Source organism: Halictus rubicundus, unplaced genomic scaffold, assembly GCF_050948215.1.
Source record: "Halictus rubicundus isolate RS-2024b unplaced genomic scaffold, iyHalRubi1_principal scaffold0119, whole genome shotgun sequence".
NCBI classification, from domain to species: Eukaryota; Metazoa; Arthropoda; class Insecta; order Hymenoptera; family Halictidae; genus Halictus; species Halictus rubicundus.
Window position 1 is genome coordinate 36384 of NW_027488660.1, and position 25611 is coordinate 61994.

The window sequence follows — 25611 nt, forward strand, 5'->3', positions numbered from 1 at the left end:
CCCTCCCTTTGGCAATGGTAGGCGCCAACGAAGATCAATGACAATGATTGACCAATCACGAACAAATTAGAAGACAGAGATTCTTAGACCCCACCCACACCGAGATTAGCTGCAAGGAGTGAAGAGACGACAAGACCAGTCAACCAACTAGCCTCAAATAAACAAGTATTCCTCCGAGCAACCGTAGAGTCGTAGTCCACCAGAGCAGCAGCGGTCGTAGTATCCGCGTATTTCTTTTTATTTCTTCGGTTCTGTTAACGTCAGAGTCGATAGTGCAAACCGACACGGACAAGAGTGTCCCTTGCACTGCATTCCAGACAGAGTTGGGCACTATTTAGATAACAAATTATTTAAATAAGGATTCGAATCAAACATATTTTATCTTTATTCGTTATTCGAAAGTTCGAATAAAAAAAGTATCTCTGTCGAATAAATAATTTTATTAGACGAGAATTTATCGGACGAATAGAGAGAATTTTTTTTATTCGAAGCGGATTTATTCGAACTTGGAATAAATTTTCATCTTTTATCTGTATCTTTTATTCAAAGGCTTCGGATAAATCTTCGAATAACTTTTGCCAGCTCGAATAAGCGGCGACGAGGTCCGACGAACGCCGATCTTCAAAGACCCAGCGACTGACAAACGGTATACAATGTAAGCAGATGGAGAATCGCGCACGAATGAAAGTTCAAACTTTTAGATTTTTCAATATACCTCCATAAAATTGCGGCGAGTGAATTGAGGGGCTTTTCCTGATGAAAATGAGTCCAAACTCGAGTGTAATCGAACAATTTTATTGATACGTAATGTTACGATAAAAATTAAAATCTTGTTGAAGATAATCCAAATGATGTCGTGTTTGGACTCATTTTCATCTGGATAAGCTCTACAACTTATTCGTATTAAAAATACTATTCGCATTAACACTATTCCTACCGAAACTTCGCGTATACCTATTTCTACCGCGACCGGTCAAATGACCGGTCTGTAGCACAACTTATATTTTTTAATATAGAATGAAGATAATAGCCAATTTGACAGTATAAAAATATAGTTTCTTTTATTTAGGAGTATATAATGTATATTTTATTCGTTTTCACCGCATAATATTTCGTTTACTATACCCTGTTGGGCCTGATGTTCCCCTAAACATATTATGAATAGGTGCTCTTCCAGGATTAGACCCTTCTTTTACTTCTTGCCAAACAGTTCCGTCTATAGCAGTTTCGATTACCTCTTCCTCATTCTCGCTATCGGAAGTAACTAAAAATCTCCTTCTCTTTCGTCCTCTACGTACGTTCGAAACATTCCCTTCGTCCTCATCGGTGTTCGAGTCGTTCTCAAATAGATCATAATTTTCCGTATTGTCATTTGCAATATCAAAAATTTCGAACGTCTTTACATTTTGGGAATGAATATTCAAGGGATAAAATAAAAACTAAAATATAAAAATGTAAATCAAGATGGATAAAAAAATGAACAAAAGATAAAATGTGAAACTTGCTACGAAGTATTGTTGGTTTGTTCACTTTTTTGAAAATGACACTTATAACGCGTAATACAATAGAAAATAAAAGTAGAATAATAATAGAATAAAAATACAAAATAGTAAAAGACTGCCGAATATGCTCCTTGTAACTTTCACGTTTTGATGCTCTCTGTCCAGCTCACGAGACTTTACTGATTTGAATTCGTGAGAAGACGTCTAGGCATCTCCTTCGGCTATGATTTTATTTATTTTACAGTCATAGTAGATAAGACGGTGTAAGAAAATCCGAGGTTCTGGACCGCTTCGGATACCAATCAAGCAAATAAAGACCGCGAGGCCGATAGGCGAGCGAGGACTGTAAGCACTTTTCGGCTAAAATCATGCCACAACTGCATTACCTTCCGTTTGTAACGACTTTATAGTTTCGGAATTGAGTCTTTGAAAGAATACTATTACAAAAAGATATAAATCGATCTACCGGTCAAATGACCGGTCGTGGTAGGTAAGACAGACTACAAATTTTTCTCAGAAAATAAACAATAAAAAAAGAAGTAAATATTGAAAAATGTATTATACGCATATTGTAGGAAAAGTCGTGAAGTTTAAAGGCGATTCAACTACGTTGTATATAGGAAATTCTAATCGAAATTTTAAAAACGGTCATTTGACCGGTCGCGGTAGGAGTTTGGACTCATTTTCTTCAGGAAAAGCCCCTAACAATTCACTCGTCACAATTTTATGAAGGTATATTGAAAAATCTAAAATTTGAACTTTCATTCGATGCGGGTTTCGATGGCGGACGAAAAGATTCTCAGCCGGAGACGTTTTACGGCCTTTTTTTTTTTTTTTATCGTGAGGAAATGTTTTATACATACCCCGACTCCCTGGGGGAAGCCGGGGTTATGTGGGATTCTCTCCGGGGGGCGAAGCCCCCGGAGACTACCCACTAAAACCTCACGCCCACCTAAGCTACACGGGAGGTGCCTGGATCACGCGAGTACTCAACAGGACACCTCCCAGCTATCATCATACCCCGGGGGAGGGGTTAACCTCCCCCACTGCCTACGCTATAAGACCCCGGGCGGAGGGACCCGCCCGGTGTCCCCATCCCTGGAGCCTTCGGATTGGGCTTCCCGAGCCCCAGCTCGGTCCACCCACAGCTCCCGGAGTCTTCGTGCCCCGCTCGGGGCCGGTATCCCGAAGGAACCAGCCCCGGCCGAGGCAAGAAGACGCCGCCACCGGAAGGAAGGGCCGTCGGAGGCGTGATCCGGCACGCCCCGACCCTTCCTCACCCAATACCCCCCACGGATCCCCCTCCCCAATCGGGGAGGGACGGACCGACACCCCCCTACACCGGGGAACTAACCCGGGGGGACGTTTTACGGCCTGCACCAACCGAAACTGTTGAGAGTCAGAGTTATATATTGAAATGTAACGCAAATAAAATATTTTATACTGCAGTTTTAAGTTTCTACACTGTTTTCCTCAATATAAAAATGTTCAATATTACATAATACACCTACAAAACGATCAGGAGGCATCGAAACAATTGATTTTTTTTTTAACGACGATGCAATTTATAAAAAAATAAGAAAAATTGTTTCAGTATTATCTAACTACTGAATTTTTATAAAACTGGTATCTCGGAAACTTCAATTCGAAATGTGCACTTTCTTCAAATGATTGGACAATTCAATTATCCAATTTTCTTAAACATGTTTGTATAATCTGGAAAATCTTTAAAAATTACACATTAATAATCACGATGAGACACAAATAACATAATAAAATAAACGTGGTCAACTGAAAACTTCGATATAAAATCGGCAATTTTATGGTATAAGAGTAGACCAATCACCATATGCGGTTTCGTGTCTCACATGTAAACAACTGGTTTTCTTACGCCCTCTACGCTGACGAACGATAAATGTTGGAACTAGATCATAAAAAATTATCAAATGTGGTCAAATACAAATGATTGACGAGTTATGTACATATCTGATGTTATGATCAGAGTTATGACTATATGTTCAAATTATATTTTTTAATTTGATGTCATTATGTTATATATCTACAATTATCTTTATCAATACAATATTAATAAATATAGATACCATGTTTCCAAATTATAGAAATACAATTTTCATAAATCTTGAACGTAAATAACATTTCTCCATACGTATAATTATTCGCATTTCTACAATTTTTTAACACTATTAATACGCATTCATTTTGAATATCTTTTGTAACTGAACTTGAAAAAGAAATTAAATTGAAATTTACTATATATTTCCATGTATATTTCATTTAAACAACATAAATTTTAGCTTTAAAGAATCATGTAAAATATCAATTAATATTAATTGTGAAATTCGAAAGAGTTAAGAATTAATTAATCAATAATTATGTAGTTGATCGTTTTTTGCGAGATGTCAATCTATTTCACTATTCACTCAGAACGTAGTTGTATTATTTTTTTGCACGTTTCTAATGAGAAAATAAACGACGAACGCAACGTACTGTTATGCGAGACTACCGGACTTATCTATTCTCTATAGATAAGTCAGACAAATAGATGAGTCAGAACTCACGGGCTTTCTCATCTACTAGACTAAGGCAAAATTACTCACCGGTACAGAGATTTCATGTTGAAGTCCAACCCTGCGAAAACTCCGACCTCCACGTCATTCCCTATCTCTAAGGGCTAGTGTCATCCATCCCCACCAAACTTCCATAGTTGTACTCTTATATAAGGCCCTGCGAAAGGGCGCGGAGAGAGAGAGAGACAGACAGAGAAGAAGTTACAAGTAGCCCGTCAGTCGACTCGTTTGTTACAAAGTTATTCGTCGTGTACAAAATCGCTTGTATTCTTGCTTGGCGACCTATTCCCAAATAAACCTAAGTTGTGCTGGAAGAGTTTGGAGTTTATTCGAGGATACTCTTTGTTTGGAACTATAGCGAAAGGAAAGAGGTATAGGTTGCGATAGAGACAGGTAGAGAATAATAGTGGACTGTATGAAATAATAAATAATGTATTAAGAATAAAGCGGAAAGAATACAAGATAGCGGTGAAGTGCAGAGGTACACGAAAGCGGAGAATAGATAGTAGTCGGAGATGTAACGCGCAAATCGTGAAGCGCACGATTTGGGAGAGTGAAGTGTCGTGGAGCGCACGAATAAACGAAAGTAAAGCGAGACTGTGATCGAGCGATCGAGCGTGTCTAAAGACCTCGTTTCGCGGTTATCGCGGGTTATTTATACTATGCGTGGCCACCGGCGTCGGAAGGAATAAGGAGTGGGGTTTTTGAAAATGACAAAGGATTTGGCAGTGTCGAACGTTAGCTAGCGCACGAGGGCAATGCCCTAACGGCCGCTACTGCACAGGAAACAAGGACGGTGGGTGACGGATTTGATATTTTGGATTATGGGAACGGTGGCTCACGCGACAAGTAAACGTTTAGAAGTAAACACAAAGTTTACGTCTGAGTGCGTTCACCCGGTCTCGGCGCCGTGCTCGATCAGCTGGCTATTGTCAACGCCGAGACACGGTCGCACCGAGGCCGCTCGCCTGCGGATTAGGTCGCAAAAACTATGGCACAAGAAATGATGTTTGCGTTACCGAGATTCTCGGTAACGCCTGCAGTGATTTCGAACACTCTTCATCTACCCCTTCCTGCGGCATAACAGAGGACTAATTTTTGGTGGCAGCGGTGGGATAGGCCGCAATTCAGCAAGAAGACCGAGGTCAACAAGGCGACAAGACGAAATCTGGAAGGATATAAGACGATTATGAAAATTCTATTCGGGTAAGTGAATGCCTTTTCACACATATTGGAACCCGAAATCAGAAATTCACACCGAAAGTGATAGCAGCGAGTCGTTACATAGTTTTATTCATAAAACTCTCGAGAAAATGAGTCGACCCGCGAGCCCTGTTAGAAGCAGCCTTGAACAACAAATGGCTGAACTACTGAGAAAATGTCTTAAATTAATGACTCTCTGCGAAGAGCAACGGAAAGAAATCGACGAACTACGACATGGGGAAACTTCAGTACCACTAGAACCTGTAAACGTTAGAATCAGAGATGATGAAAGTGACAGCTCCTTTCGGTCAACGGACGAACAACGCGTTTTGCTCAGGAGAACGAAAGAATCAAGACAGGTTTATACAGTCAACAAACCCACGGGATCTGACCGAGGAATTACAAATCGAGGAAACATTACAATTGCTCTCCGAATGGGACAAAGCAGGTCAAGTCGAGTATTCCTCCTAGACACAGGAGCGAGAATAAATTTAATAAAAGCAGCAGCAGCAGTTGTTTTACCTACACGAGCGCGAATCAATCGTTTTTATGGAATTGATGATAGAGAAGTCGTCTCAACCAGAGAAGCTAAACTTACAGTAGGAAATCGTGAACATATTTTAGCAATAGTACCAGATAGTTTTCCTATAGAAGAAGACGGGTTACTCGGCATGCCGTTCCTTGAGGGGGAGGAAGCCAAGATAGATACCAAGCATAGGACGATAGAACTAACAGGTACTTTGCATAGGATCCTACATTTTAGTAAGGACTCGATTGAGGGTCGAGAAAAACGTTTAAAATTATTAGACGAAAATACACGGGTAGCCCATTTGACAGATCCGAAAGCTATTGAATTAGTCAGGAAGGTATCGCGAGAGTTTGAGGACATCCTTGCTTTGCCAGGCGACGCACTGCCTATGACAAAACTGACCGAGCATAGCATACCTGTCACAGATGAAGCCCCTATATATGTCAAGCAGTTCCAAGGATTGGCAGGATATTACCGGAGATTTATCCCAAATTTCTCGCAGTTAGCTAAACCAATGAATACGCTTCTGAGAAAGGACAGGAACTTCGAGTGGAAGCAACAACAAGAGGAATCTTTTCAACATCTGAAGACAGAACTTTGCGGAGATCGTGTACTCATGTACCCAGATTTTAAAAGACAATTCATTTTATCTACTGATGCATCCGGTGAAGCTTTAGGAGCGGTACTGGCACAAAAAGATGAGAGCGGAAAAGAAAAACCAATCAGCTTTGCAAGTCGGACCCTAAACGAAGCTGAGCAAAAATATTCAACCACGGATCGCGAAATGCTTGCCATGGTTTGGAGTGTAAAGCACTTCCGCCCCTACTCATATGGTCGAAAGTTCGTTATAATTACTGATCATCAGCCACTGAAATGGCTAAATAACATGAAAAACCCAACTGCCATGCAGACGCGATGGAGGATCATTTTAGAAGAGTATGATTACGAGATTCAATACAAAAAGGGATGTTTGAATTCTAACGCTGATGCACTTAGTAGAAATCCGGTAATTAATCAAACTTATCGTCTCCTACACGAACGTTTTAACCGCGATATTAACGAAAAATGGCGTATGTTATACAGTATAGGCATAACTTTACCTAATAGAAGTAAACATGTAAAACGTGGTTGGTTGAATCCCATTGGAGATTTAGCCAATGTATTATTCGGAACCCTTAGTCAAAAGGACGCCGAATATTACGATTCGGAACTTGATAAACTTTATACAGATAGTAAAAGTTTAGCCGTACACCTAGATAAAGAAACAACCATTGTAAAAGGCATTGTTAAAGACTTTTCCAATTATCGTGATAGAATTCAATCATTCATAAATGTAACCACTGAAGCAATCTATCAGGTTACAGATAAGATAGAACAGCGACAAATTCAACTCAGTACAGCAACTTTATTATCTGAACTTGTAACTGAATACGGGGAATTAACACACAAACTCAGAAGTTTAATCAACAATGGAATCCAAGGAAAATTGGACCCCACATTGCTAAATTCAGTAGACTTAGTAACAATTCTAAAAAGCATTGAATCCAAATTTGGAGCTGAAAGGATGCTATTTCCTGCCACGAAAGAATCAGCCTTCCTATATCAACGAGTCATCGAAGTTAATACTTTTGTCTTACATGATACACAATTTTGCTTTGAAATGAAAATTCCAATTCTTGAACCAGAACAATATAACCTTTATCAACTAGTACCAATCCCCCTTATTCGGGACAAACTAATGTATGTAGTTAGCATAACTGTTCGATATATACTACTAGACAGCACAACTAAATACTACAGCCCTGTCGAGTCTATGGATATTCACAAATGTAAAATCTTCGAGAAAATCCGAATTTGTGAAAGAACGACTCCAGTTCTCACTTCATCATTTCAAGACCAATGTATAGCGCAAGCAATTCATATATTCCCAGAAAGTAGGAAATATCAAATATCCATCATCAAAATTCTAAATCCCATCTGGATACAACTTTACTCTAAACGTGTAAAGAAGAAGAAGATATTTTAATTCATCACATATCTTTAGGTATAACCGAAACCATCTGGACCACACTTAAAATTATCACCGTTAGTTTAATCCTACTAGCTCTATTATATGTATTATGCAAATTAAAAGTCTGGAAACTCATAAGTTTATGCTTCAAACCTTGCAATCAGTATGTAAACTGTTTCAATACAGGAGGTACCCACGTTTATAACGAAAATGTAACGACACCGTCACCTCAGTATTCTGTCAGGTTCACATCAAAACCTCAAAATGACCAAGCATTCACTGTCGATGAAGTTAGCGACGAACCCGTACCAATTTATGTAAAACCGTCAAAGCGTAAAACCGTACTCAAACCAATCTTGTAAAAAGAACATACCTTACCAAGGTATATTCTTTTAAAATAAGGAAGGGGATGTTATGCGAGACTACCGGACTTATCTATTCTCTATAGATAAGTCAGACAAATAGATGAGTCAGAACTCACGGGCTTTCTCATCTACTAGACTAAGGCAAAATTACTCACCGGTACAGAGATTTCATGTTAAAGTCCAACCCTGCGAAAACTCCGACCTCCACGTCATTCCCTATCTCTAAGGGCTAGTGTCATCCATCCCCACCAAACTTCCATAGTTGTACTCTTATATAAGGCCCTGCGAAAGGGCGCGGAGAGAGAGAGAGAGAGAGAGACAGACAGAGAAGAAGTTACAAGTAGCCCGTCAGTCGACTCGTTTGTTACAAAGTTATTCGTCGTGTACAAAATCGCTTGTATTCTTGCTTGGCGACCTATTCCCAAATAAACCTAAGTTGTGCTGGAAGAGTTTGGAGTTTATTCGAGGATACTCTTCATCTACCCCTTCCTGCGGCATAACAGTACGACACGTACAAACACTACCGCATTCATCGAGCTCGATCACACTTGTTCAGTCGTGATGCCAGAATCGCGTTGTTATGCGAGACTACCAGACTTATCTATTCTCTATAGATAAGTCAGACAAATAGATGAGTCAGAACTCACGGGCTTTCTCATCTACTAGACTAAGGCAAATTACTCACTGGTACTGAGATTTCAGATTAAAGTCCAACCCTGCGAAAATTCCGACCTCCACGTCATTCCCTATCTCTAAGTGCTAGTGTCATCCATCCCCACCAAACTTCCATAGTTGTACCCTTATATAAGGCCCTGCGAAAGGGCGCAGAAAGACACACACACAGAGAAGAAGTTACACGTAACCCGTCAGTCGACTCGTTTGTTACAAAGTTATTCGTCGTGTACAAAATCGCTTTGTATTCTTGCTTGGCGACCTATTCCCAAATAAACCTAAGTTGTGCTAGAAGAGTTTGGAGTTTATTCGAGGATACTCTTCATCTACCCCTTCCTGCGGCATAACAGCGTGACGCCGCACAGTGGTGCCAAATGGCCAAAAAGCGGCAAAAAATCTGTAAAATGAAACTATCCAACGAATTTGTTTGAAAATCTGTGGAAAGATTACCACAGTTACAACGCTTATTTGGCAAAAACTTTTTGCACAAAGTTGTTAATATTAAGTAATATGGGCTAATCGAAAATCTCTGTTTTCTGCCCATTTTTTATTTATGGAAGCATAAAACAAATCCTTTAATAGATTTTGGTCTGGAACTAATCGTTTTGGCAAGGTGTAATATTGATCTAACTTTGTGCAAAAATTCATGAGACCCTTTCGTCACAATTTAAGTTTAAATATCAACTTTCAGAATTTCCAAGAGTGAATCGTGCGGAAGCTACGATTATTTGATTTTCCAGGTGAAATTTTTTAGGAATATTTCTAATTAATAAAGAAAAATGTGAAGTGCATATGATTTATTAATTTTTCATGTATACAAAAATATTTAATAACAATTTTTTTTATCTTACATAAATTATTTTTATAGCGTTCATTGGAGCACTACCAAAAAATACCTGTTGCATTTTTGCGACAGTGGTCCAGTGAACGAAAACTTTGTTTATTTAACATAAAAAATTGTTATTAAATATTTTTTTATATGTATGAATGTCATTTTTTTTTATTATCTGATATGTATCCCTTAAAAATTCCACCTGAAACATCAAATAATCGTGACATACACGCGATTCATTCTTGGAAATTCCGAAAGTTGATATTTGAACTTAAATTGCCGCGAAAGCATCTCGAAGTATCTCGTGATTTTTTGCACAAAGCTAGATCAATATTATAACTTGCCAAAACGATTAGTTCCAGATCGAAGCTTTTCAAAGGATTTTTTGTATTCCGCCATAAATAAAAAATGAGCGTAACGCAAAGGGGCTTCAGGTTAGTCCATATTACTTAATGTTAAACAACTTTTTTTGGAAAACTTTTTTTTCCAGTCAATAGTTAAAACCATTTGCAATGACCCATATGATTTGTAGACCCCTTAGTATTCAATTATAGGCGGAGTAATTACATAACTTTCGCACTGAAAACTGATGGATTCCCAGGAGCGAGGAAATGGTTATTTACCATGCGTATATCTCCGTAAAAAATTTTTTTTCAAAAATCTGACTTTGGCACATCATGCACGCACTATTAGGCTATACAGAAATAATTTTTTTTTATAAAAATCGAAAATTTATAAAATGGACTTTTTGCCGCCTTGGCACCACTGTGCGCCGTTTGTCCCGGGTGGACCACGTTTCGCGCGGCCGAACGTGGCCCGGCTTCACGGTCTGTAAAAACCCGCCGTTGCCCGGGTTTTTCTCCCGTCGGACGGGCCGAAAATCAGGGCAACGTGACACCGTACAAATTCGTTATTTAATACTAAGATAAAGCTACGAATGGCGTGTTTCAGCAAGAGACTCGAAGATGGACGCTTCTTTTGTTGACGTGCCCATCCTGCTGTGCTCCCTCCTGGGTCTGCTCGTAAATGGGTTCAACCTGCTCGTGATCCTGTGCATACACAAAGAGGTAAATATTTAAAAAATAGAAAACTCCATACAAATACTATATAACTATTACTATAAGGACTGCCTATTACAGTGAAATCTCGTTGTTTGTCAGTCCGCCGTTTTTACTGACAAGATACGAAATCGGAGGTTCTCGCCGAGCGTCCCATTTGAACTACACAGGGAACGCTGGAAACCGTCGTACCCTCTTCAAGTCATAAGAAACCTATAACTTGAAAACGCTACTGACATGAAAACGGCGAAAACAGCAAAGGTCAAGAGCCGTCGTCGCCGAGAAGTGTGGCACACATTGTCGGCTATATCGGTGTGAGACCAGAAGACTAATCGAATCCAGTTACAAAACTTCTTTATTTGTCATTATTTTTTTTTATGAAACTTTTACCAACATATTTACCAACATGTTTCTGATTAAAACTAAACCAAATATGATTTAATTCCGATGATATATACTTGTGTAATGGACGATGAAATATGTAGGACGATTGTGTTGTGTCTTGACATGTTCTATGCCTTTAGTATAATTTCGTGGTTAGATCGTGCATAACTCACAGACGATAATCGTCCGTTCGCTGCACCAGATATCCGGTGGGACATATCAAACGCCCTGGTTGGAAATTATGGAGGTTGTGTCTGACATGTAATTGCTTCGACAGCACATATACTAAATTTGGAACGATACAGAGAAGATTAGCATGGTCCCTGCGCAAGGATAACACGCAAAATCGTGAAGCGTTCTGTGCTGTTGAGTACTCGCGTGATCCAGGCACACACCCTTTAGAGAAAAAGTGGAAAAATTGCCATTTTTCACGATTTTCGGCTTAAAATCGCAATTTTTAATCGTTTATAACTCGTAAACGAATAAGTCAATACCGGTGAAATTTTCAGCATGGACATAATTTATTCGAACGAATCAAATACATTCTTTAAATTTTCAATACAGGCTCAGATAAAAGAGCCTGAAAAAATCAACTTTTACTATTTCTTTTGCGATTCCGACCAATTCAAATTTTTTTCAAAAATTTTTTACACCTCGTCTAATAAACTAATCCTTCTAACTTCTCAATAACATTCAAGTCATTTGATCTAATTTTTAGAAAGTTATGTTGCTTGAAATAGTGTAGACTCAGTTTTGCTCGTTACTGTAAGTAAGAAGTGGCCGCACAATGCACAGATAGATGGATAGATAGATTATAATAGATAGATACGTTATAATAGATAGATAGATTATTACTGTTTTTTTTTTCCCCGCGGGGAACAGAATTGCAGTCAATCACAGTCCCAGCAGACAGAGGCAGTGAACGTCCGGTGGTTCGACCGCCAACGAATAAACCCTCAGATGAAGAATTATTATGAATTATTATGGACATCCGATTATGTCGCACGAGGAGAAGTAAAAATAGGATTAAGATATATGTTAAAAATTCTACGCAGTAAGGTAGCACGAGAAACGACTCCAACTTTTCTTCCTGCAAGACACGCAGATGAAGTTCTCAGTTTACACGCTGAGAACAAACAGGAAAGGTGTCCAAATATGCCAAATTATAAGAAAAGACGCCGACTTCATGGTAAAAAGATCCTGTCGGCGTACAGCTGACTAGTCAGGAGACATCAAGAAGATAAAAAGATGCAAGGTAGAGACTCCTGTGCCAGCATCTTTGAAAAACAAAGGATTGTGCATCTTATAAAAAGGGGGACCAACTCCTAAAATTCAGTTATAAATAGTCAGTCAGTCAGTCAGACAATCGTGAACAATCAGTTATTCAGTCATAGTCAATAGTCCAGTAGTCTCTTTTGAAGTTAAAATAGTTCGTTCAGTTGTTTCGCGACAAACCGTTTCAAAGACCAGTGTCAGCAGTCGGAGTATATTGTAACCGAATTCGAACCCGTGATCACGGTAATATTAATATTATTATTATTATTATCAAACTATTTATAAGCACTCCAGTATATGCGCTATATAAACCATATTTGTAAAATCAAATTTGTAATCTCTGATTCAGAACCACACTTTGAATAAATCAATAATATTGTTGTTTTCAAAATAAGGGTACAAAGTTATTTAAACGATCCTCAATTTCCCGAACCATAGCCGGTGTATGCAGGTAGGTTTGAAACTGCGTCCTATCCTCTTAAAATCGTAATTCATCCCACTCGGGACGTAACACTATCAAAGCTTGCAAAGGAGTATCTTTGTGTTATGGCAACATCTGTTCCTTCCGAAAGAGTATTCTCAAAGACTGGCGAAATAATTAGTAAAAAAAAGAAATAGATTAAAAGACAATATAGTGAATAAAATATTGCTTCTTAATATGTACAAAATAAATCCTTTATTATGTCTATTTCGTACATATTCGCTTTATCTACGTTTTTTTCTTGCCGAAATGTTCCAGTATTTCCACTCGCGGCATTTCTATACTCATGTCAGGTCCGAAATCACAGTCAAATTTAAAGCATCGAGATATTTGAAGGAATCATTTGGCAATCGATACATATAGTATAGAAACAGCTTATAGTGATCAGGAATAAATAACTTCTGTGAATTTGATTGCAAAGTGGAAGAACATTGACCCCTTCGACTCGATACTTTCACAGGGTGTATTAAAGAAAGTTTGTTGTGCATTGTAGGTATTAACGAAAGAACCCTCCCCCGCCCTAAAGAACAAAGTCGGTCATTCAAAATAGGCAGAATTTTTCATCAAAATAGGCAGTTTTTTGCAAATATCTCGGAAAATCAAGATACCGCAGTACTGTGCGGACTAATGGCCTGTTTTTGGGCACTTCTCGTAATTTGGTTATTAATGTGTATATATATATATATAAGGCGCTAAAACTCAAGGAACGTAAAGAATATATTTCGCAGAAGTTATAAGGGAATAGCAATCCCTAAGACCCGTATCCTATAAATTCCAAATTCAAGAAAACAAAATCTATTCAAATTAAAACATTGATAAAGAAATAATGAGGAAATACCTGCAAAATTACTTCTTAACCGTTGAAAACGAAACATGAGGCCCTGGGGTGACCGAGGAACCAGTGCGTGAGGTAAAGAGCGAACCAGCACTGCATCCGTTGGCGAACCTCACCCATTTGAAAACACTGGAAATAAATAATAACATGTATCACTCAATGAATACATATATAGAAACAACTTATAGTGATCATGAATAAATAACTTCTGTGAATTTGATTGCAAAGTGAAAAAACATTGACCACTTCGACTCAATAATTTCATACCTCCATCATATATTAATGTATATATATATAAGGCGCTAAAACTCATGGAACGTAAAGAATATATTTCGCAGAAGTTATAAGGGAATAGCAATCCCTAAGACCCGTATCCTATAAATTCCAAATTCAAGAAAACAAAATCTATTCAAATTAAAACATTGATAAAGAAATAATGAGGAAATACCTGCAAAATTACTTCTTAACCGTTGAAAACGAAACATGAGGCCCTGGGGTGACCGAGGAACCAGTGCGTGAGGTAAAGAGCGAACCAGCATTGCATCCGTTGGCCAACCTCACCCATTTGAAAACACTGGAAATAAATAATAACATGTATCCAACGGCAGAAGGTGAAGTTTCCAAGCTACTACACGCGGTAAGGAAAATAAATGGTAGGGACAACTTGAGAATAAATGAAGGGATCGTTTGCGGTGCAATTAGAAATTGTCTCTACCTGAAATACTTGCACTTGTGAAGACTTCATTCAACGTTGATGAACTCAATGGATACATATACAATAGTATATCATGAATAAATTTCTTCTGTGAATTTGATTGCAAAGTGAAAAAACATTGACCACTTCGACTCAATAATTTCATACCTCCCTTCATATATTAATGTATATATATATAAGGCGCTAAAACTCATGGAACGTAAAGAATATATTTCGCAGAAGTTATAAGGGAATAGCAATCCCTAAGACCCGTATCCTATAAATTCCAAATTCAAGAAAACAAAATCTATTCAAATTAAAACATTGATAAAGAAATAATGAGGAAATACCTGCAAAATTACTTCTTAACCGTTGAAAACGAAACATGAGGCCCTGGGGTGACCGAGGAACCAGTGCGTGAGGTAAAGAGCGAACCAGCATTGCATCCGTTGGCCAACCTCACCCATTTGAAAACACTGGAAATAAATAATAACATGTATCCAACGGCAGAAGGTGAAGTTTCCAAGCTACTACACGCGGTAAGGAAAATAAATTGTAGGGACAACTTGAGAATAAATGAAGGGATCGTTTGCGGTGCAATTAGAAATTGTCTCTACCTGAAATACTTGCACTTGTGAAGACTTCATTCAACGTTGATGAACTCAATGGATACATATACAATAGTATATCATGAATAAATTTCTTCTGTGAATTTGATTGCAAAGTTCAAGAACATTGACCCCATCGACTCAATAATTTCATAGGGTGGATAATAAAAATTCCCTTGTAGATTGTTATGACACACAGCCATTTCCGAGGAAAGACCATTAGACCTCGGGATACTTTTACAAGGGTCTCGAGAAGGCCTAAGCATTTTTTATATACACGTTACCAGTTAAGGCCTAATCGTCACGGGTTAGGCATCCGCGTAGTGCGTGAGGGTTAGAGACCCTAAGGCAGACCCCTTGGGCCATCAGTTTGGGGACCCCTAATAAACATAGTTGCCAGATGACTGGAACAAAGTGACTCTTCTGCCAAGTCCTTGGAAAATCTAGCTTTTCCAAGGAAGCATTGTTCCCAAACTCGATGGTCCTCGCCCTCATGGGACAAGGGGGTAATAAACGTCACGCTGGGGTCTGGCAATCGTCACGTGCTGGTCTAGGCACTTTCTCTACGCGTTTGACTTGGGGTGGGGACTTCCTCCACCACCAACAGGGGTTGCATACAAATGACTCCTCCCTCAAGTCAATCAGCAAGTGAGATTTCTTTCCCCCAAAAATGGGACCATCTCCCACTCTTCTCCAAAGTCACCACCGAGGTGAAGAGCGAGCTGACCCCAGAGCAGAAATTAGATACAAACTTGTTCTCAAAGGAAACCGAATAATCACCAGTCCGAATGTAAACTGTATATAGTCATTGTTCTAATAAACCAAAGTTGTTATTGCAAAGGAAGGTGTCGGGTCATTAATTCGACAAAATAACACGCAGAACCTCTCCTACAATTGCGAGAAACTGCACGACATAACATAGATTTTAATGAAAGAACTCTCCTCCATCCTAAAGAACAAATTCGGTCATTGAAAATAGGCAGAATTCGCAATGGAGACTCTGACAGTTTTTTGCAAATATCTCAGAAAATAAAGAGACCTCCGTACAGTGCGGACAAATGGTCTGTCTTCGGGCACTTCTCGTAATTTGGTTATTAATGTATATATTAATGTACAATAACCAGCAAAACTGAGTCTACACTATTTGAAGCAACATAACTTTTTAAAAATTAGATCAAATGACTTGAATTTTATTGAGAAGTTAGAAGGATTAGTTTATTAGACGAGGTGTAGGAAGGAATGGGAAGAGGTGGAAAGGTTGCAGGAGAGGTTTCTGAGGTGGGTCCTAGGAGTAGAGAGGTACGCACCGCGGTATATGGTGCGGTAACAGCTGCAGAGGGAGTTGTTGAGAGGGAGGGCGGGGTTGAGGGCATGGGGGTACCAGAAGAAGTTGAGGGTGGAAAAAGGGGGGAGCTAGCTAGGTTGTGCTGGGAGCAGGGAAGAGGAAGGGGCAGAAGGGGAGGGGAGGTAGTAGGGTGGGTGAAGGAGTGACGGCGTTTTTGGGAAGAGAGGGGCTGGACAGCGGAGGAGGCGGAGGAGATGATGGAGGAGAGGATAGAGGCAGTGAGTGAGGAGATAGTGAAAGGGGAAAAGAAGAAGCAACAGGGGAGAGATGGGAAAAGATAGGAAGCGCAAGGTACAACATGTGGTACGGGAGGGTGAAGGGAGAGCGGATACCGGGGTATCTGAAGAAAGGCTGGGGAGAGAGCAGGTGGCAAAGGGTGGCCAGGTACAGGTTGGGAAACGAGATGAGAGGTGGAAAGTATTGGTTGGAGGAGGAGAAGAAAGTATGTAAGGTCTGTGGGTGAGAGGAGGAAACGTGGGAACATGTGTGGGAAATGTGTAAGGGAGGGTTGAGGGGAGTGGTTGGCAGGGGATGGTGGGGAAGTATTAGGGGATGAAGGAGGAGAGGAATGGATGAGGAAGGTGGATGAATGGAGGAAGAGCAGGAATGGAGAGATATGGGAGATGAAGTAAATGGAGAGAATGCATAGGAATGGAGTGAAAGAGAGAGCAGCCGAAAGAGGAGGTCCAGGAGGCATGGGAAGGATGGGTGAGGTGCAGGGAGGGGAGAGAGCAGAGAAGCATGTATGTGTGGGACAGGGAAAAATAATAACGCGGCGGATATTAGTGAAAGATCGTTCTCTCTCTCTATGGCGTGTTTTTAGGACACGTTTAATTAAGTTAGGGTAAGTTAGGATAAGTTTAAGGTTAAGATTGGGGTAAGAGGGAGATGTAATTAAAATTGTAACCCCGAGGGGAATCAATAATTGATATATATATTAGACGAGGTGTACAAAATTTTTGAAAAAAATTTTAATTGGTCGGAATCGCAAAAGAAATAGTAAAAGTTGGTTTTTTCAGCTTTTTTATCAGAGCCTGTATTGAAAATTTAAGGAATGTATTTGATTTGCTCGAATAAATTATATCTACGCTTAAAATTTCACAGATATTGGTTAATTCGATTACGAGTTATAAACGATTAAAAGTGTGGTTTTAAGTCGAAAATCATGAAAAACGGCAATTTTTCCACTTTTAAGCGTTTATAACTCGTAAACGAATTAACCAATATCGGTGAAATTTTCAGCATGGATGTAATTTACTCAAGCGAATCAAACACATTTTTTAAATTTTCAATACAGGCTCAGATAAAAAAGCTAAAAAAACCAACTGTTACTATTTCTTTTGCGATTCCGACCAATTCAAACTTTTTTCAAAAATTTTTTACACCTCGTCTAACAAACTAAACCTTCCAACTTCTCAATAAAATTCAAGTCATTTGATCAGATTTTTAAAAAGTTATGTTGGCTCAAATAGTGTAGACTCAGTTTTGCTGGTTAGTGTATGTATGTAAAGCGAGAAAACTCAAGGAACGTAAAGAATATATTTCGCAGAAGTTACAAGGGAATAGCAATCCCTAAGACCCATATCCTATAAATTCCAAATTCAAGGTAACAAGATCTATTCAAATTAAAACATTAATAAAGAAATAATGAGAAAATACCTGTGAAATTTCTTCTTAACTGTTGAAAACAAAACACGAGGCCCTGGGGTGACCGAGGAACCAGTCAGTGAGGTGAACAGCGAACCCACATTGCATCCAATGGCCGGCCTCACACTTGAAAACACTGAAAATAAATAATAACATGTATTCAACGGCAGAAGGTAAAGTTTTTAAGCTACTACACGCGGTAAGGAAAATAAATTATAGGGACAACCTGAGAATAAATGAAGGGATCGTTTGCGGTGCGATTAGAAATTGTCTCTACCTGAAATACATCCACTTGTGCACTTCATTCAACGTTTATAAACTCAATGAATAGATATATAGAAACAACTTATAGTGATCATGTATAAATAACTTCTGTGAATATGATTGCAAAGTGAAAAAACATTGACCACTTCGACTCGATAATTTCATACCTCCCTTCATATATTAATGTATATATATATAAGGCGCTAAAACTCATGGAACCTAAAGAATATATTTCGCAGAAGTTATAAGGGAATAGCAATCCCTAAGACCCGTATCCTATAAATTCCAAATTCAAGAAAACAAAATCTATTCAAATTAAAACATTGATAAAGAAATAATGAGGAAATACCTGCAAAATTACTTCTTAACCGTTGAAAAGGAAACATGAGACCCTGGGGTGACCGAGGAACCAGTGCGTGAGGTAAAGACCGAACCAGCATTGCATCCGTTGGCCAACCTCACCCATTTGAAAACACTGGAAATAAATAATAACATGTATCACTCAATGAATACATATATAGAAACAACTTATAGTGATCATGAATAAATAACTTCTGTGAATTTGATTGCAAAATGGGAGAACATCGACTCGATAATTTCATAGGGTGGATAATAAAAATCTCCTTGTACATTTTAACCAAAGAACCCTCCCGCGCCCTAAAGAACAAATTCGGTCATTCAAAATAGGCAGAAGTTTACATCAAAATAGACAGTTTTTGCAAATATCTCGGAAAATAAAGAGACCGCCGTACTGTGCGGACAAATGGCCTGTTTTCGGGAAAACTTATCAAAATGTATACTCCAAACCTAATCGCCATAATACGTACTTACAACACACGGCACTGACACGAATGGCTGCTCTGAAGTGAATACTGGCCGACGCTTGCGAGCGAATGTTCGATGGCATTCCTTCGACCGCCTTCGGAACCGATCTTCGCTTCTTTCTCTGCAGCTTCCCGTGGACCGTCGCCGCGCCGCCGCGTATACAATGTATGTTGGCGGTTCGTCGGCGTGCTTGCCGCTGCGCGATGCCCAGGCTGCCACATGTCCATTTTCATCTGTCTTTTTCGGCGGTTTATTTGACTTCGAATAATTTCCGGAGGCGCGTTCGAATGCTGTAACGAGGACAGAGCAGTCAAAGACTGGCGCGCGCGTTGCAATGTATGTGGTTGTATCGCCCAATGACAAAGCAAGGATCAAATAAAACTCTAGTCTATATATAGACACTTATGAATCGTAGTTCTTTTTAGACCTTTGAAATTTTGAATCATTTCATTTTTGGTTTAATTTAGCTTCACACATGAATTTATTGACTCTGTTGTAAACATTTATTTCATAATAAAAAAAGAGAGACCGAGGTGTGTGCATGAATAATAGTGGTAAAGTATTTTTAAGTTATAACATTCGCAAAACATCGTATCCGGACCTAATCTAATCATACATTATCATTATTAGGATCATACTCTTATGCAAATGCACGTAGACTTTTTGACAGTGATACTGAAATAAATGTAATGTAACAATTACAATTTTTATTCTGTTATAACGTCTGACACCTGATCGTTCCATACTCCGGGTAAAAAAAAACATGTCCACTTAGGACCCTCCTCCCTATAAATATCCAACATTTAATAAAATTGAAAGATTCCCTTTTCAGTTCCTTTCTTATTCGTTATCCAACACGCCGGTGTTTCCATCTCGTATTCATCAGTCAGCTACACATCTGTAGGTAATACCATACCACAGACGAGGTATAGGAGTAGACCAATCACCCAATGTATTATTCTGTCTCACGCTCGGGGGGCTCTAGAGCCCCCGTACTATTCCGTGTCACATCCTACCGTATCATCCAGAACTAATATTGTGGAACCGATATTCTACAATGGCGCTGTTGCTGATATAATTTTAAATCTCATGTCGAGGATTCATATGATGAATGAAACAAAAGAATGTTGTTTCCTCTTAATTCCATTACGGCTGACACGCGAGTGCATCGAAGGAGACGTAATGTAATAATAATAATAACGTAACGTCTCCGGCTGAGAATATTTTGGTCCCGGATCGAATCCCGCATGGAACGATTTTTTTTTCGTTAAACACTTTTTTCTTGTTCTTTCTACTACATCAGTCGTCTTCCCTGTGCAATTACAACTACAACAGTGTAATAACATAATTATAAAAAATTAAATTAGTTCAATATTAGCCAAAAGTAAGAATGTAGTTTAAATTTAATTAAATAAAATACGACGTTGATATCATTAATTTCATTTGACTATTTAATAGCTACTTATTCAATGTACTTCTGATATTGCTTTTCATTCGCAGCATATATATTCTAATAAATTTAATTATTTGGGATTGATAAAAGATTGAACAACAATATTTATAATAACTAGTTTTGAACATTTTTTAAGGGTAATTAAATTTAAAAAACAAAAAGAATGATTTAAAAATACAAAATATATTTCAGTATATACCATTAAACCCGATTCTTTTTAATTTTTTCAGTTTAAATTTTACTTTGGTATTGTTCCGTCACAAGACAAAACAAATATTTCAATATAACCAAACATCTGGGTGGCAGACTTCGGCCTACCTCCAGTTTATCATGTTTGTAATGCACTAGCATTTATGGTAGCGGCCCGGGACAAAATTTACAACACTTTACCGGGCGCAGGTTTATAACGCCTTTCCGGACCCATCGAGTGAGGGTACCGCGCGTCCACCTCGGCACAAGGTTACCCTCCCTTTGGCAATGGTAGGCGCCAACGAAGATCAATGACAATGATTGACCAATCACGAACAAATTAGAAGACAGAGATTCTTAGACCCCACCCACACCGAGATTAGCTGCAAGGAGTGAAGAGACGACAAGACCAGTCAACCAACTAGCCTCAAATAAACAAGTATTCCTCCGAGCAACCGTAGAGTCGTAGTCCACCAGAGCAGCAGCGGTCGTAGTATCCGCGTATTTCTTTTTATTTCTTCGGTTCTGTTAACGTCAGAGTCGATAGTGCAAACCGACACGGACAAGAGTGTCCCTTGCACTGCATTCCAGACAGAGTTGGGCACTATTTAGATAACAAATTATTTAAATAAGGATTCGAATCAAACATATTTTATCTTTATTCGTTATTCGAAAGTTCGAATAAAAAAAGTATCTCTGTCGAATAAATAATTTTATTAGACGAGAATTTATCGGACGAATAGAGAGAATTTTTTTTATTCGAAGCGGATTTATTCGAACTTGGAATAAATTTTCATCTTTTATCTGTATCTTTTATTCAAAGGCTTCGGATAAATCTTCGAATAACTTTTGCCAGCTCGAATAAGCGGCGACGAGGTCCGACGAACGCCGATCTTCAAAGACCCAGCGACTGACAAACGGTATACAATGTAAGCAGATGGAGAATCGCGCACGAATGAAAGTTCAAACTTTTAGATTTTTCAATATACCTCCATAAAATTGCGGCGAGTGAATTGAGGGGCTTTTCCTGATGAAAATGAGTCCAAACTCGAGTGTAATCGAACAATTTTATTGATACGTAATGTTACGATAAAAATTAAAATCTTGTTGAAGATAATCCAAATGATGTCGTGTTTGGACTCATTTTCATCTGGATAAGCTCTACAACTTATTCGTATTAAAAATACTATTCGCATTAACACTATTCCTACCGAAACTTCGCGTATACCTATTTCTACCGCGACCGGTCAAATGACCGGTCTGTAGCACAACTTATATTTTTTAATATAGAATGAAGATAATAGCCAATTTGACAGTATAAAAATATAGTTTCTTTTATTTAGGAGTATATAATGTATATTTTATTCGTTTTCACCGCATAATATTTCGTTTACTATACCCTGTTGGGCCTGATGTTCCCCTAAACATATTATGAATAGGTGCTCTTCCAGGATTAGACCCTTCTTTTACTTCTTGCCAAACAGTTCCGTCTATAGCAGTTTCGATTACCTCTTCCTCATTCTCGCTATCGGAAGTAACTAAAAATCTCCTTCTCTTTCGTCCTCTACGTACGTTCGAAACATTCCCTTCGTCCTCATCGGTGTTCGAGTCGTTCTCAAATAGATCATAATTTTCCGTATTGTCATTTGCAATATCAAAAATTTCGAACGTCTTTACATTTTGGGAATGAATATTCAAGGGATAAAATAAAAACTAAAATATAAAAATGTAAATCAAGATGGATAAAAAAATGAACAAAAGATAAAATGTGAAACTTGCTACGAAGTATTGTTGGTTTGTTCACTTTTTTGAAAATGACACTTATAACGCGTAATACAATAGAAAATAAAAGTAGAATAATAATAGAATAAAAATACAAAATAGTAAAAGACTGCCGAATATGCTCCTTGTAACTTTCACGTTTTGATGCTCTCTGTCCAGCTCACGAGACTTTACTGATTTGAATTCGTGAGAAGACGTCTAGGCATCTCCTTCGGCTATGATTTTATTTATTTTACAGTCATAGTAGATAAGACGGTGTAAGAAAATCCGAGGTTCTGGACCGCTTCGGATACCAATCAAGCAAATAAAGACCGCGAGGCCGATAGGCGAGCGAGGACTGTAAGCACTTTTCGGCTAAAATCATGCCACAACTGCATTACCTTCCGTTTGTAACGACTTTATAGTTTCGGAATTGAGTCTTTGAAAGAATACTATTACAAAAAGATATAAATCGATCTACCGGTCAAATGACCGGTCGTGGTAGGTAAGACAGACTACAAATTTTTCTCAGAAAATAAACAATAAAAAAAGAAGTAAATATTGAAAAATGTATTATACGCATATTGTAGGAAAAGTCGTGAAGTTTAAAGGCGATTCAACTACGTTGTATATAGGAAATTCTAATCGAAATTTTAAAAACGGTCATTTGACCGGTCGCGGTAGGAGTTTGGACTCATTTTCTTCAGGAAAAGCCCCTAACAATTCACTCGTCACAATTTTATGAAGGTATATTGAAAAATCTAAAATTTGAACTTTCATTCGATGCGGGTTTCGATGGCGGACGAAAAGATTCTCAGCCGGAGACGTTTTACGGCCTTTTTTTTTTTTTTTATCGTGAGGAAATGTTTTATACATACCCCGACTCCCTGGGGGAAGCCGGGGTTATGTGGGATTCTCTCCGGGGGGCGAAGCCCCCGGAGACTACCCACTAAAACCTCACGCCCACCTAAGCTACACGGGAGGTGCCTGGATCACGCGAGTACTCAACAGGACACCTCCCAGCTATCATCATACCCCGGGGGAGGGGTTAACCTCCCCCACTGCCTACGCTATAAGACCCCGGGCGGAGGGACCCGCCCGGTGTCCCCATCCCTGGAGCCTTCGGATTGGGCTTCCCGAGCCCCAGCTCGGTCCACCCACAGCTCCCGGAGTCTTCGTGCCCCGCTCGGGGCCGGTATCCCGAAGGAACCAGCCCCGGCCGAGGCAAGAAGACGCCGCCACCGGAAGGAAGGGCCGTCGGAGGCGTGATCCGGCACGCCCCGACCCTTCCTCACCCAATACCCCCCACGGATCCCCCTCCCCAATCGGGGAGGGACGGACCGACACCCCCCTACACCGGGGAACTAACCCGGGGGGACGTTTTACGGCCTGCACCAACCGAAACTGTTGAGAGTCAGAGTTATATATTGAAATGTAACGCAAATAAAATATTTTATACTGCAGTTTTAAGTTTCTACACTGTTTTCCTCAATATAAAAATGTTCAATATTACATAATACACCTACAAAACGATCAGGAGGCATCGAAACAATTGATTTTTTTTTTAACGACGATGCAATTTATAAAAAAATAAGAAAAATTGTTTCAGTATTATCTAACTACTGAATTTTTATAAAACTGGTATCTCGGAAACTTCAATTCGAAATGTGCACTTTCTTCAAATGATTGGACAATTCAATTATCCAATTTTCTTAAACATGTTTGTATAATCTGGAAAATCTTTAAAAATTACACATTAATAATCACGATGAGACACAAATAACATAATAAAATAAACGTGGTCAACTGAAAACTTCGATATAAAATCGGCAATTTTATGGTATAAGAGTAGACCAATCACCATATGCGGTTTCGTGTCTCACATGTAAACAACTGGTTTTCTTACGCCCTCTACGCTGACGAACGATAAATGTTGGAACTAGATCATAAAAAATTATCAAATGTGGTCAAATACAAATGATTGACGAGTTATGTACATATCTGATGTTATGATCAGAGTTATGACTATATGTTCAAATTATATTTTTTAATTTGATGTCATTATGTTATATATCTACAATTATCTTTATCAATACAATATTAATAAATATAGATACCATGTTTCCAAATTATAGAAATACAATTTTCATAAATCTTGAACGTAAATAACATTTCTCCATACGTATAATTATTCGCATTTCTACAATTTTTTAACACTATTAATACGCATTCATTTTGAATATCTTTTGTAACTGAACTTGAAAAAGAAATTAAATTGAAATTTACTATATATTTCCATGTATATTTCATTTAAACAACATAAATTTTAGCTTTAAAGAATCATGTAAAATATCAATTAATATTAATTGTGAAATTCGAAAGAGTTAAGAATTAATTAATCAATAATTATGTAGTTGATCGTTTTTTGCGAGATGTCAATCTATTTCACTATTCACTCAGAACGTAGTTGTATTATTTTTTTGCACGTTTCTAATGAGAAAATAAACGACGAACGCAACGTACTGTTATGCGAGACTACCGGACTTATCTATTCTCTATAGATAAGTCAGACAAATAGATGAGTCAGAACTCACGGGCTTTCTCATCTACTAGACTAAGGCAAAATTACTCACCGGTACAGAGATTTCATGTTGAAGTCCAACCCTGCGAAAACTCCGACCTCCACGTCATTCCCTATCTCTAAGGGCTAGTGTCATCCATCCCCACCAAACTTCCATAGTTGTACTCTTATATAAGGCCCTGCGAAAGGGCGCGGAGAGAGAGAGAGACAGACAGAGAAGAAGTTACAAGTAGCCCGTCAGTCGACTCGTTTGTTACAAAGTTATTCGTCGTGTACAAAATCGCTTGTATTCTTGCTTGGCGACCTATTCCCAAATAAACCTAAGTTGTGCTGGAAGAGTTTGGAGTTTATTCGAGGATACTCTTTGTTTGGAACTATAGCGAAAGGAAAGAGGTATAGGTTGCGATAGAGACAGGTAGAGAATAATAGTGGACTGTATGAAATAATAAATAATGTATTAAGAATAAAGCGGAAAGAATACAAGATAGCGGTGAAGTGCAGAGGTACAC

The 25611-nt window shown here is 38.6% G+C and overlaps 2 protein-coding genes and 1 non-coding gene across 3 annotated transcripts; 2 read left to right on the forward strand and 1 right to left on the reverse strand.

Annotated features, from left to right (window-relative positions):
• Window positions 1-7513: 7513 nt before the first annotated feature.
• Window positions 7514-8350, forward strand: LOC143363766 (uncharacterized). Its single transcript, XM_076804305.1, has 2 exons — window positions 7514-7756; window positions 7913-8350. Exons 1-2 carry the CDS (start codon window positions 7722-7724, stop codon window positions 8193-8195), a joined length of 318 nt encoding a protein of 105 aa, XP_076660420.1. The 5' UTR covers window positions 7514-7721; the 3' UTR covers window positions 8196-8350.
• Window positions 8351-11409: 3059 nt separating this feature from the next.
• Window positions 11410-11512, forward strand: LOC143363774 (U6 spliceosomal RNA). The gene has a single exon (XR_013083913.1). It is a non-coding gene; the product is annotated as a U6 spliceosomal RNA (small nuclear RNA).
• A 3275-nt stretch (window positions 11513-14787) lies between these two features.
• On the reverse strand, window positions 14788-19312 carry LOC143363760 (uncharacterized). Its single transcript, XM_076804298.1, has 4 exons — window positions 19125-19312; window positions 18643-18768; window positions 18042-18165; window positions 14788-14905 (listed from the first exon to the last, which is right to left on the reverse strand). Exons 2-4 carry the CDS (start codon window positions 18731-18733, stop codon window positions 14788-14790), a joined length of 333 nt encoding a protein of 110 aa, XP_076660413.1. The 5' UTR covers window positions 18734-18768; window positions 19125-19312.
• Between the last annotated feature and the right edge of the window lie 6299 nt (window positions 19313-25611).

Excerpts from the sequence above, each read along its gene's own strand:
- LOC143363766 (XM_076804305.1), top strand. The coding sequence starts at position 7,722 with ATGTATAGCGCAAGCAATTCATATATTCCCAGAAA. Across the intron at positions 7,757-7,912 it reads AATTCATATATTCCCAGAAA|TTTAATCCTACTAGCTCTAT; the intron begins GTAGGAAATATC and ends TATCACCGTTAG.
- LOC143363760 (XM_076804298.1), bottom strand. The coding sequence starts at position 18,733 with ATGCTGGTTCGGTCTTTACCTCACGCACTGGTTCCTCGGTCACCCCAG. Across the intron at positions 18,166-18,642 it reads GTTAAGAAGTAATTTTGCAG|TGTTTTCAAGTGTGAGGCCG; the intron begins GTATTTCCTCAT and ends ATTTATTTTCAG. Across the intron at positions 14,906-18,041 it reads GTTAAGAAGAAATTTCACAG|TGTTTTCAAATGGGTGAGGT; the intron begins GTATTTTCTCAT and ends ATTTATTTCCAG.